The 13,530-nt window shown below is 44.4% G+C and overlaps 1 protein-coding gene across 1 annotated transcript; it reads left to right on the top strand.

Moving 5' to 3' along the window:
* The first annotated feature begins 5,955 nt into the window (after nucleotides 1-5,955).
* Nucleotides 5,956-12,847, top strand: DPPA4 (developmental pluripotency associated 4). Its single transcript, XM_036243900.1, has 6 exons — nucleotides 5,956-6,139; nucleotides 7,583-7,743; nucleotides 7,827-7,877; nucleotides 8,371-8,653; nucleotides 10,135-10,330; nucleotides 12,817-12,847. The coding sequence occupies exons 1-6, from the start codon at nucleotides 5,956-5,958 to the stop codon at nucleotides 12,845-12,847; spliced, it is 906 nt and encodes a 301-aa protein (XP_036099793.1).
* Nucleotides 12,848-13,530: the final 683 nt, after the last annotated feature.

Genomic DNA, 13,530 nt, shown 5'->3' on the forward strand with positions numbered 1-13,530 from the left:
TGAAGCAAGAAATTGTTGGGAGCCAGCTACGTGTCTGACAGAGTCCCACAGAGCCTGGAGGTATTGAGTCAGAGACTCGGCCTCCACCACAATCTCAAAGAATTAGGCTTGCATTGTGTTTGTGCAGCTTGGGGCTAAGTGTGACCCAATGGGCCTGGGTGTGCCTGGGTGTTCCTGGGTGTCCCTGTTATTCATAAGGCAAACTAGTTCTATACAGCATTGTCGTAGCCCTGGGCATTATATCAAGAAGATCCTATTTTCTGTAAGGTATTAAAGGCATGTAATAAAGCATATCGGGGCTGATTCCAAAGACTCTGTCACAAGGGTGTTCGGAATCAGATGCTGGCTGGCTAATACACAGCTCTTATTTGGACTTCAGTTCTCTAGTGGTCTTTCTTTGACTCTGTCACACCACAACATTTGGAGGCCCCAAGGTTGGTTTCCAAGAACTCAGAATCAGTCGCCAGCCGGTTTTTCTCTCCATTTGGCTTTAATTTGGCTCTGGTGGTCTCTCGGTCCTCTCGCGCCACTACACTAGTGACCTTTTAGGTGCATGAGACAACGTTCAACCAACTGAGCCACGTAGGCCAGGGCAAATCATACGGTCCTTTTAGTTCCTGAGTTGATCTGGACCCTCAGGTGTGCCTCCAATCTGGGCAGATCCTCCCCTTCCTCTATACAGTTAGTTCAGTTCGCCTGGTCCTTCAGATTTGGTACTTTCCTGACTTCCATTTCTTTTTTTCTGTTTCTTTTTTTTCAGTTTTATAATTGCATTAAAAAATCAGCAGTTAATTCTCATCCACATTAACTTGATTTTTGAAAGTGGTGACAGGTACGTAAGTAATCAACATACAGAACTTGTTGGGTGAATCTTCATCCTCATTATGTTTTCAGGACAACCACACCTGGATGCTGTATGGGACGTCCCTTATTTCTTTGGCCCAGAGAGCTTGGTTGAGCCTGGTGTCACTGTGTACATCTGGAGTTCCCATCTCCTTCATGGCAAATTTCCAGATCTCTTTGAGTGCCCAGTGGCACGGTTCTTGAAACCCACTCCATGGATGTGTTTGTGACTGTTGATGATGTATTCTCTGGTCACAGCCTCACTGATGGCAGAACAGCCCTTCTTCCTGGCACTCATCTTTGTGAGAGTCATTCTGCAGGGCCCATGTTGGAAAAGGCTTCTGACTTCTTGATGAGATCAAAACCTCTACTGTAGAATGCCATACTTGGGGAGTTTTACTATTTTTCAATTGAACAGTTTATCTTTGTTTTGATAATACATATACATAAATATAATACATTTAAAAAGCATGTAAAAGAGCATTTGCTTATGTTATTATTGATATTATTTGCTTAATATCTCGTCTCTCTTAAGCCATGAGGTCAGGGTTCTCATTTGCTTTTTCCACCACTGTATCTCCTGTGTAGAGCACATAGTAGACACCCAATACATTTTTCTTCAATAGATGAACAAGAGAATCAATTATGAATAATTTTGGAACTCAGGATAGAACATTGGGCATTGACATAACATTTCAGAAGGCAGTAAACAGTTTTTCTTTTGACTACTAAGCACTTGTAAAAAATTTTGCACAAAAATTAGTGTTAGTTATTTCTCTTTAAAACACACACAATAGCCCCAGCCAGTGTGGCTCAGTTGGTTAAGTGTGGTGTCATGCACCAAGTTCCATTCCCTGTTGCAGGCTTGATCCCCAGTAGGGGGCATGCAGGAGGGTTAGGGTTAAAAAATATCTTAAAAAAATAAACTCACAGTTATTTCTATTTTACATTTGAGAAACCAAAGCACAGGTACATCATACTTTGCCCAAGATTGCTTATAATACCACGCCTTAACAAAGCCCGAGAAAAAAATATTTGGCTCTCCCAGGACGGGTGGCTCAGTTAGTTGGAGCATCCTCCCATGCACCAAAAGGTCATGGGTTCAATTCCCTGTGAGGGTACATACCCAGGTTCCAGTTTTGACTACTGTCAGGGTGCGTAGGGAGGCAACCAATGTTTCTCTCACATCAATATTTTTCTCTCTACTTTCAATTACATTAGAAAAGAAAGGTGACTCAATCAAACACTTTTTATATATACCTTAACTGGTAAGTCTTTAATGGTTGCTGTCTATAAGCCAGGGTGTAAAGCTGATGACCCAAAGCCCACCCCACCCCACTCCACCCCACTCCACCCCACTCCACCCCACCCTGCTATGACCTCCGAGATAATCTAGACCTTGCTTTTCTCTCTAGTAATCTGGGGTTTGCCCAGCCCACACCTACATCTTCTTCTCTACTCCCAGCTTCCATTTATTTACTCCCTGTGTCCACCTATTTTTATACTGTGAGTAGATTATCACTTCCATCTGGGTAAGAACATATCTTCTTTATCATTTTAGGGCTAGCAAGGAACGCAAAACAAAACAAAATAAAAGAACGAAACCATTTTTGTAATCTGACAAAGGAAGGTTTGAGTCCCAGCAGTCACTGGTTCTGAATATAGGAAAGTCTTCACTTATCTCTGATCCCTGACAGCTTGGGGTGAAGAGTGATCTGAGGTCTCCTGGGAAACACCTTAGATACTTAGGTTGAAAAACTCACACAGAAAAAGGCCTGGAATGGTTTTGATTCATTCATACAATAGCCCCCTAATGAAAAACAAAAACAAAAACATACATACTTAGCATTCACAAACTGTGGGGGAGGGAACAGAAAGGAAGAGGGGGAAGACGTGCCTTTGGATGGCAGGAAGTGGGAGGAGACTTTTCAAAAAGCAATCCTAGGCCAGAGACCATTTCAGAAGGAAGAAGTTTTCCTTTTCATCAACCTTGGCTTCTTTTCTCAGTATGGAAAACGCAAAAGGCAAGAAGGTAAATCCATTTTAGTGGCTTTGTTTTCTGTCCCTGTCTCTTCATGTTGCTCTGTCACCATGAGCATATATTCTTTTGAGAGTAAAAAAAAATGGCCCTGGCCGGTTTGGCTCAGCAGATAGAGTCTTGGCCTGTGGTCCAGAGAGACCCGGGTTCGGTTCCCACTAAGGGCATGTACCTCGGTTGCAGTTTGTCCCCGGCCCTGGTTGGGTCGTGCGGGTGGCAGCCACTCAATGTGTCTTTCACGTCAATGTTTCTCACTCTCTCTCTTCCTCTCTCTCCCTCCCACTCTATCTGAACAAAAAATGAAAAAATGTCCTCAGGTGAGGATTTTTAAAAAAAAAAAAAAAATGTGCCTTAGAATGTTCTCCTCTACACTTGATTTTAAAAAAGTAAAGTCCTAGATAAGATTGCAGCCTTCTATATTGGAGTATGGAAATAAGAAATGGGTTGCCTGTTCTGGTTTTGAAGAGGCGAGTATTAGGGCTAGAGGGAAATGCTAACAGGAGAAAAAGGGAGGTGAGGAAAAGACTTTAGAAAGAGGCAGTTGACTGAGGCTGGGAGAAAAACGAGATCCTTTCCTTTCTCCACGCGTCCTAAACCAAAGGTGCTGGGTCTGAGCTCTTCTTCTTTTTCCGAGGTGATTAGAGCCAAAAATAATTAGAAGTCTCACATACTGGTTAGAACTACAGACAGAGACTAAAGGTGAAGAGGCTCAGTACTGTGGGGGCCAAAACAAATATTATACTTTTCCTCCCCTCTTCTAAGTTCCTCTGGCTGGGCTAATAATCAAATTAGAGAAAGATTAACAGGAGAAACAATGCACATGGGAAATTCACATGAGCATAAATATTCCCAAAGACAGTGAGGCTACATTGATATTTTGGACAAAATAACAAAGAGTGGCAATAGGGGGATCTTAGTTTCGTAAGTGAGAATGGGTAGTTGAGCTGAATGTGTATGGCAGGAAAATCCTTGCCAGAGACTCGGAAACTATGGGACACAGGAGGATCTGGCAGACAGACCCCTGCCTGAAGTCCTCACAATTATCGTACTAAATTCAAATTAGGCCGAGGTGAACATCCTAAGGAGCATGTCTCTCGGTCTGAATCTCTGGGGAAGGAAGGGGGGAGGGTCAAAAGTTCTGATCTTGTTTCTTAATTAACAGCTTACAATCGATATCCCCAAAGGGCATCCACATGGTGGCAAGTTTGGATTCTTGCAGGACAGAGGAATTTAACTACTCTGCCAAAAAAAAGCTGACTGCTCTCGGGGTCTCTTTCCTAGAACTGGGTCATTTTCGCCCTCTCAATTTTAAGTCTTTTGTGAGGCCCAAAAGTGAGGATTTTTGTGAAAGTACTTTGCAAATGTAAGATTCGAAGATGAATGTTAAACTGCTACGGAATTGTAAAAGTGCCATACAAATGTTAATTTGTCCACTACTCCCACCTTGATGGATGACTGGAAAGGCTTTAGATTTGGGAGCAAGTTGACCTTGGATTTAATTTTATCTAAAATACCTACCCGTGTGCCCTTAGTCATGTAACCTCTCTTTCTCAGCATTTGAAAAGCAGAGTAATAAGTCATCACCAGATTGTTGTGAAGAGTAAATGAAAGAAATAAGGAACGTGTCAAACAATGCCTGAGAGAAGATAGAGGTTCCACAAATGTCAGTTTTTCCCGTTCACCCTGTCCTCTTGTTTCTTTTGATTCAATTAAGCAATAATTTTTGAGCACCTACAAGGAAAGGAAAAGAAATTCTACCCTTGTGGAGTGTACAGTGAAATGGAGTAACAGGTATTGATCAAATCACAGACAAACGTAAAACTGCAACTGACAAGTGGCAGGAATGAGGAAATGTGTAGTAGATTTGACTGGTCTGTAAAGCGGAGACACGGTTGCCAGAGGAACTGACCTGTTGAGAGATTCTAAAAGAGTAAGACTTTAAGATGTAAATAGAAGTGGGTAGAGTTGGAGCTGAGGGAAATCTCTTTGGGTCAGAGAAACTGGGGGGGAAAGAAAGGAATGCTGTGACTGGAACTTGGGTCAGAAAACAAGCTGGAGCGGAAGAGATGAGGCTGGTGGTAGGTTGTGTAAGGGTCTTTGATTATCTGCATAGATCCCTGCTAAGAACGGTACTCCAGTGAATGGATGTGTTGCATCCCTCTGGGAAACATTTATTTGGAAGAGGTCAAGAGTAAAGAAATGGGAGGAAAGCCCAGCTGGTGTTGCTCAGTGGTTGAGCATTGGCCCATACACCAAGAGGTCACTGATTCGATTCCCGGTCAGGGCACATGCCCAGGATGTGGACACAATCCCCAATGGGGAGCATGCATGTCTCTCCCTCTCCGTTCCTCTCTAAAAATCAATAAAGAAAAAAAGAAAAAAGAAAAAAAAAAAAATATATATATATATATAAAAGCAATGGGGGGAATAAAATCTTTCAGGTAAGCCCTGGCCAGTTTGGCTCAGTGGTTAGAGCGTTGGCCTATGGTCTGAAGAGACCCGGGTTCGGTGTCCGCTAAGGGCACGTACATCGGTTGCAGTTTGTCCCAGGCCCTGGTTCGGTCATGTGGGTGGCGGCCACTCAATGTGTCCCTTTCACATCGATGTTTCTCTCTCCCTCCCACTCTATCTGAACAAAATATCAAAAAATATCCTTGGGTGAGGATAAAAAAAAAATAAAATCTTCCAGGTGAGAGATAGGGAAAATGAGAGTAATCTAAGCAGAGCACATTTTCTTCTGTTTTTTTTTTTTTTTTTGGTACATGCTCCTAGCGGGAACCGAACCCAGGACTCTGGTCTGCAGGTCGGCGCTCCAACTGCTAAGCCAAACTGGCCACGGCAGTTTCTTCTATTTTATTTGTAGCCATATTTCCTGTCTTTTTACATACTTTTATATTGGCCTTCTCCCATTTCTCCATTATTGCTTTGCTATCTTTCTTATGAATAAACCTGGGCATTAGGATGTTACCCAGAGAACACACACTGCCTGCAGAGTTTAGTGATGGCCTTGGTGTCTTGGGTGTGGGTTACCTTAAGGCAGGTAATGTGATTTGGGGGGGTCAGACACCAGAGGAATGACTCACTGTCTCCTCTTTCCCCAGCAGAACTCCACAAAGAAGTCAGGGGGAGCCAAAAAGTCTTGCAAAGACTTCCAAGCAGTAGAAGTTAAAGAGAAAAATCAGGCTGCTGATGAACCAAGTACACAAGGAACCTCAGGGAAGGAGACCAAACGGAAGAGATCTATGAAAGATGACAAAGGTAAAAGGAGCACTACTTCTCAAATCCCATTGTCTTGGGTTTAAGAAGCCTGGTGGCTATTTCTACAGGTCATTTCGGACTGGTCCTTTTTTATGCTCTTGAGGCCCTCACTAAGTTCACTGAGGTTCTCACTAAGTTTATTGAGCATCCTTATAAGCAGTATTTTGAACTCAGCACCTGTTAGGTTGCTTATCTCCATTTGCTTAGTTCTTTTCTTGGGGTTTTGTTCTGTTCTTTCATTTGGAACCTGTTTCTTTGTCTCCTCATTTTGGCTGCCTCCCTGTGTTTGTTTCTGTGTATTACTTAATGAGCGGTATGGGGCTATCTGAGACCAGATGCTGCTTGTTTGAAAGAATTTAGGAAAACCTGAAGCAGGATCCAAGACAGGCCAATCCTATGGTTAAGCAACCAGCAATAGCTTGGGTGGGCCTGAAAGTTGGGTGGGGCAGGGCCTCAGGGAGTCACCAGGGTGGGGCTACCAGTGTGAGCCAGGTTCCTGGAGTCCCAGATATGGCTGCTGTCTGCCGCCCCAGGGAAGGGCTCACCAAAGGATCTAAGACCTCTGACAGCATGTTTGTCCTGGCGAAAGCCCCCTCTCTAGCCCTCGCTCCAATGCCAAACAGCTCAGCTCTTCCCTGTATGTCTCTGGTGCCCCTCGAGCTGCCTCCCCTCTAAGCTTACAGGGAGTGAGTTCAATAAGTCTATGCACCTCCGCCCCTCCTACCAGTCTGGATGTGGCTGCTGGTTTAATTCCGTAGTTGTAGGACTTCCATTCAGCTTGATTTCAGGCAGTTTTGAATGATGGTTGTTCTGTAGTTTAGTTGTAACTTTGATGTGGTTGGGGGAGGACGTGATACCACGTTTACCTACCCCGCCATCTTGACCAGAAGTCAATGCTAGCAATTCTTAGTGTCAACATAATTGTGTCTGTTCTGGAGCTGGGTTCTGTAAGTCTTTGCTGAAACGGTGTGGATGTGTGAGGTGCAGTAGTAGACCTGTGGGCTAGGAGACCAGTGCTCCCCTCGTAGGGTGGACTGGCAGATTGATGGGTAATAGTGGTTGTGCTTGTAGCATTGCTGAGTGGCTTATCTGGTGTGTGAGAGGACAAGGTATCACCGAATATGATCTCAGGTCTAAAACTTCTCTCCTTCCCCTAGAATGGAAGTACAATCTCCAGGCAACCTCTTCAGAGTTCCTGTGTTAAGGAGCTCACAGGTGTGTGTCAGTACAGGGGAGTAGGGGGAATTATAGGAAGTAAAAACTGGAACTCAGAAGCATTAAGTCCTAGGTTTGAGGTCCATCCCTTCGAGCTTTTGTGGTCTTTGGTAAGTCATTTAACTATACAATGGAGACTGGACTATGATAACTAAAAGTGATTGTGCTTTTGATATTTTAAAGGGTTACACAAAAGTTAATTATTACTAATTTTATCTCATTCTTCAGCTGCCTGTCCACAGAAGATGGAGCCGGGCAATAAAAGAATAAGAATTCACAAGAAGATACCAGTTCCTCCATTGCCCGTTAAATTGCCGCCAGTTAACCTGCTTCACCGAGACATCGTGAGGTCTTGGTGCCAACAATTAAAGCTGAGCTCCAGAGGCTCGGTGAGGGCCCAGGGTGTTAGTACTGCTGGAAGAGAGGGTGGGGACCTTCCTTTAATTATTAACTTGTTTTTCTCTTGGCCTAGAAATTGGAAGGATATAAGAGGCTGTGTGAATATGCTTACCGTGATCAAAAGGTGAGTGATTTGTAGGGAACTGGCAGAGTGAAAGCTTGGGTCTCATCCTCATTACCTAGTTTAGTATGGAAATGGGAGGAGAGGACTAGTCCCGGCCCCTCCTTCCCCCTCCCCTCCTTGTAAGAAGACACAACATCCTAGTGCTCACTTTTCACCACCTCTGCAAAGAGCTATAAAAACAAGGCTGCTCTCCAATGAGCAGTTTATTTATTTTATTTTTAATTTTTATCCTCACCCGAGGACATTTTTCCATTTTTAGTTCAGATAGAGTGGGAAGGAGAGTAAGAGAGAGAAACATCAACGTGAAAGGGACACATCAAGTGGTTGCCACCCGCATGACCCAACCAGGGCCGGGGACAAACTGCAACCGAGGTACGTGCCCTTAGCGGGAACCGAACCCAGGTCTCTCTGGACTACAGGTCGATGATCTAACTGCTGAGCCAAACTGGCCAGGGCCCAATGTGCACTTTAATCTTTCCAACCCTATCTGTAGGATTTTCCCGCCACAGCAAAGGAAGCCAAGATGTTGACAAAATCACAGAGAAAACTGAAGATGGAGAAGGGGGAAACGACTCTGGAAAGTTTGGGTCTTCCGGAAGGGATTGCTCCCACTGAGGAGGGGGTGCCTGCTCTCGAAGGGGCCACTGCTCTCCTTGAGGGAATGGACAATGTTTTCATGACCTCTGCCACCCCGGAGGCTGTGTTTGCCTCCTGGAGCAGAATTGCAGCCCAGGCTGGGAAGGTGGAGCCCGCTGCGTCACCACAGGAGGCCTCTGGTAAGCCCAACATCCAAAGCTGGTTCTGGTTCAGATGAGGAAATAAGTTGAATTGTTGTTCATCGCTGATCAACTTTAGAGTGTATCAAAATGATCTGAAAGGCTGGTGATACCTGACACTGCTGCCTGCCTTGTCCCAGTTTCGGATTCAGGTCTGAGGGGGGCCTGAGAACCTGCATTTCTTTCTTTTTTTAGTGTATCTTTATTGTTGAAATTTTTACAGATGTCCCCTCCCCTGCCCCCCAGACCCCCTCCAACCAGCTCCTGCCCCCCATCCAGGCCTTCACCACACTATTGTCTGTGTCCATTGGTTGTGCATAGAAGTTCTTTGGTTTATCTCTTCCTGCCCCCCTCCCCCCTTCCCTCTGAGGTTCATCAGTCTGTTCTCTACTTCCATGTCTCTGGATCTATTTTGTTCATCAGTTGAAATTGCATTTCTAACCATTTTCCCGGCACTGCTGATGATGCTGGTCAGAGGACCACCACTCTTGGAGAACCACTGCTCCAAATTACTGATGTCATCAATCTGTTTGAATTAAGTTCTTTCCTCTTCTTTAAGGAATTAGAAGTAAGGGCAGGCTCTGAAATCAACTGCCTGAGCCGAAACCCTGGATCTTCTAACACCCATTAAGTGAGAGACGCTGACAAGTTGTTTCGACTAGTTCCCAGTTTTCCCACTGTAAAATCGGTTAATAATGCTTATAATGCCTACCTCATACTGTTATAAGAATTACAGAAGATATAGTTAAGGAAGACCATAAACTCTTTGCATTCAATAAGTAGCCTGTGAGATGTGTTCACCAATGGACCTATTTCACGAAGGCCATTCCTGACTTCTCTGTTTTAATCTTTCCACTGAAGGAAATCAGAATAGGTCATCCCCCAAAATACCTCTTTGACATAAAAAAATAAATAAATTATTTTGAGGAGAAGAGATTACTCTAACTCAAAAAAAAAGTCCTCTTTTCCGCCTAAAGGCAGGTTATAAATTCTCCTTTTGCTGGAGATACTCTTATCGACAGGTGATACCAGAGGAATATGCAAGCAAGCCTCCCTCCCTCTAGTTCCCTCCCACATACTTACCCCCCACAGTACACACCCTTAGGGGCCTGAAACTGCTTTTCTTTGACCTGTCATTTCTCCACAAATTCATTGTTCTTTGTAGAAGGTGTTCATGTTGGGTTCCTTTTTGTTGCATTTTCTCCTACCTGGTGTATGCTTCCTCCATTAATAAACTGTTTTTCTCTTATTAATCTGTCTTTCTGTTCAGGACTCTGGCTGAAAGCCTAAGACAGGTACACTCACCGCCACCTACCCACTTCCCACTGTAGTTTGTGTTTCTTTGTTAAGTTGTAAGAGGAGCTGTCTTGCATTGTTTTCTAGAGAGAGCAGGTTAATAGAAAGAATCAAAGACCGCCATGCCATCTCAAACATGGTAACGTGGTCCCACCCTGTTCATCTGTACCTCTTTCCTTCCCCAGATGTCAGGTGGTGTGTGGTCCATGGACGAAGTCTCCCTGCAGACACAGACGGTTGGGTTCAGCTGCAGTTTTATGCTGGGCAAGCCTGGGTTCCTGAGAAACAAGGGAAAGTGTGTGCGCTCTTCTTGCTACCTGCCTGCACCTTCCCACCCCCGCACCTGGAGGACAACATGCTGTGCCCCAAGTGCATTCATAGGTAATCGCCTCGTGCTTTTCTGCAAACTAAGTGGGGCACCTGGGTTTTTGTTTTGAGGAGAGGAGAGATGCATGTTTCCTCGTCTTCATTAGCATGTATTTCAAGCATAAGTTATCAGTAAAGAGTTTCAAGAAAATTATTACCCATTAGTATATACTTAGAAAAAAAAAGAGCATTTGTGTCTTTCTAGAGACTCATAATTCTAGAGAAACACATTTATAACTACTATATTCCAAGTATATGTGCTACACAGAAGTAATGATGCAGAAAACTCCTTGCTTTAAGGAGCCTACAGTCTAATGGGGATGATTGGGTTGTAAACAGCTATAGTGCCATGTGGTGACTGGTATCAAAAAAGAGATTTCTATTTTTTTTTCTTCTTTTAATATGTTTTTATTGATTTTTTTTTTTTAAGAGAGAGATAGAAATATGCATGTGAGAGAGAAGCATCAATTGGCTGCCTCCTGCACACCCCTTACTGGGAATCTAGCCTGCAACCCAGGCATGTGCCCTGACTGGGGATCGAACTGGGACCTCAGTCAGTCCACTGAGCCACACCAGCTGGGCAAAAGAGGTTTCTTTTTTTTTTTAAATCCTCACTCAAGGATATTTTTCCATTTATTTTCAGATAGAGTGGGAGGGAGGGGGAGAGAGAAAAAATACCAATGTGAGAGAGACACATCGATTGTTTGCCTCCTGCTCGCCCTTGAGCAGAATCGAACCCTCCAGTCTTTGGTCCATGGGCTGACACTAACTGCTGAGCCAAACCAGGCAGGGCAAAATTCTTAATGTAAAGGAAGAGCTGACTAGAGGAAAAGCGGTAAGATCATTTTTCAGAACAGGGACCTGAGCCAAGGCTGTGAAAGAACTTAGGACGACATAGATACCGCAACTAGTTCAATGTGACAGAACATGGTGGAAAATAAACCTCCGTTTCTGTTACAAAATGTGCATAATAGTGCCTACCTAAAAATATTATGAAAATTAAACGAGAAAACAAAAAAATGTACATCTGCAAAATTGTGCAAATAATTTCTGTTGGGGGATGAACAAGGAGTTGAGTCAGGCAGCTCATTCCTGGGTGATGGGCCACTGAAGGGTTTTAAGCAGGTAAGTGGACTTAGGAGGGAAGGATGTAAGATCTATTAGAAAAGTCTTGTGGGATAATTGAGTTTTTCATGTTTAATGGGCCTGGCACCTTGTATAGGTACCAAAAATAAAATAAAATCTGGCTTCTAGATCATTATTTGGCGGTTATTTAAATATTGATAAAGATACTAATAGTTGCAGTGGGGCTGAGCACAGAGCTTCAAGGAACAGCAGTACTGGGGAGACCTGTTAAAGGAGGCAGAAGAGAAATGTGAGCAGCTGGAATAAATAGGGAGTTAATGGGAGAGTTTGTATAGGGAAACCTTAATTCCAAGTGAAGTTTGACGAAGGTACAAATAATACACTTGCTTAAAGGATATAAGATTCCGCCCTGGCCGGTTTGGCTCAGCAGTTAGAGCATTGGCCTGCGGTCCAGAGAGACCCTGGTTTGGTTCCCGCTAAGGGCATGTACCTCGGTTGCAGTTTGTCCCCAGCCCTGGTTGGGTTGTGCGGGTGGCAACCACTCGATGTGTCCCTTTCACTTCGATGTTTCTCTGTCTCTCTCTACTTCCCACTCTATCTGAACAAAAAATAGAAAAATGTCCTCGGGTGAGGAGAAAAAAAAAAAAAAAGATTCTAAGCACTTAAGGATGCAGACAATTTGGTGATGGTTGAATCAGGAGGAAAGAAGTAAGAACTGCAATTGGAGGTACTTTCTGAAGGTACAAATGGGGAAGTGGAGCAATAGGATGCTTCGAGGGAATTTTCATTATGGAGAAGGAAGATGGGGAGAAGAGAATCCCTCTGAACAGAGGAACCTGGTGCAGACCCATCTTGGCTCCTAGGGATCCGTTCCCTCACCACTGGGCTGCAAGGAACCACCCTGGACTCCTCTCCATCTCCTGCTCACCCTCCACTCCCTTGGTGTCATGTACTGGCACTGGAGATCTAGCACAGCTGGTAGAGGATAGCAGTCTGAGTGGATGGGCCCTCAGGGCGGGCTCTCCCTCCATCATAAAAGCAGCAGTCCCCTGGGACCTGGCACAGTGAGGGTACACTTGTCTTTTCCCTTTCTGGCTGTCCTGCCTCTTGCCACAATTCTATGCCAAGAAAGTTAAATATAATTGAGGTCACTTTGGGTAGCTCTTTAATGGCATACTGGAGTCACTGGGAAAATGGTTTTTTAAAAAATCACTCTGGGCCCTCTCCTGCTCGTGGCTGCACACACAGAACAGGAGCGTGGCAGGGGCAAACCTCGCCTGGGAGGACCTGGTCACATGCTTTCCGCCCACTATCCTGAAGTTTAAGGGCAGTTTTATTGGCGTTCCAGCAGTGGGTTTCTTGGTATTTCTTGTTTGTGTTTTCAAAAGATGACAATCATTTCATTTACTTTATAGGAATAAGGTATTAATAAAAAGCCTCCAGTGAGATTATAATATCAAGAAAAAGAAGAGTACAGTGATGATTGTGATGACTACAATCAACTCCATGGTGCCACTGACAGGCCAAACCCCAGGCTGCTCGACACCACCCTCCATGCTTCCTGCATCCAGGGCCCACAGACTGGTGTGGGGCAGATGCTACCCTCAGACTCCAGACAGTGCCTGCTGCTTCGTCTGTTAGGAGACAGGCATGCATGTTTTAAAATGGACAAGCATTTCAGAAATTATTATTCATTGCAGTTAAGATGAAAAAGTCACTCACACCATCCAACGGATTACCCGTCTGAAACAAGGAACTCAGCAGCCCTTTCACAGTGGGAACCTGAAGTCACCTTGTGAAGGGAGTGAGGAGACCAAGGTGCACTCCTGCCTGGGTTCCTGCCTCAGCGTGCTGACTCCGCACTGACTCCGCGGGGCTGCTGCCTCCTGGTTCTAAGTTGAATAACTTCAAACTGCTGGCTATCTTAAGCCAAAGCTATTACCATCTTCACTCCCAAAAAATACCTTTTAATGTAGAAAACATTTTTCAAATCTTTCTGAATCTGAGATTTCTATGATGTGTCTCTGGGATAAAAACACAGGGCGCTGCCTGGCCAGTGTGGCTCGGTGGTTGAGCATCAACCATGCACAAAGAGGTCCCAGCTTGTTCCCTCCCGGTCAGGGCACATG

The sequence above is a fragment of the Molossus molossus genome, unplaced genomic scaffold (genome assembly GCF_014108415.1).
Source record: "Molossus molossus isolate mMolMol1 unplaced genomic scaffold, mMolMol1.p scaffold_m16_p_5, whole genome shotgun sequence".
NCBI lineage: Eukaryota > Metazoa > Chordata > Mammalia > Chiroptera > Molossidae > Molossus > Molossus molossus.

Coding starts and splice junctions, on each gene's coding strand:
- DPPA4 (XM_036243900.1), top strand. CDS start 5,956: ATGACTCACTGTCTCCTCTTTCCCCAGCAGAACTCCACAAAGAAGTCA. Junction 6,140..7,582: donor ATCTATGAAAGATGACAAAG/GTAAAAGGAGCA, acceptor CTCATTCTTCAG/CTGCCTGTCCACAGAAGATG. Junction 7,878..8,370: donor ATGCTTACCGTGATCAAAAG/GTGAGTGATTTG, acceptor CCCTATCTGTAG/GATTTTCCCGCCACAGCAAA.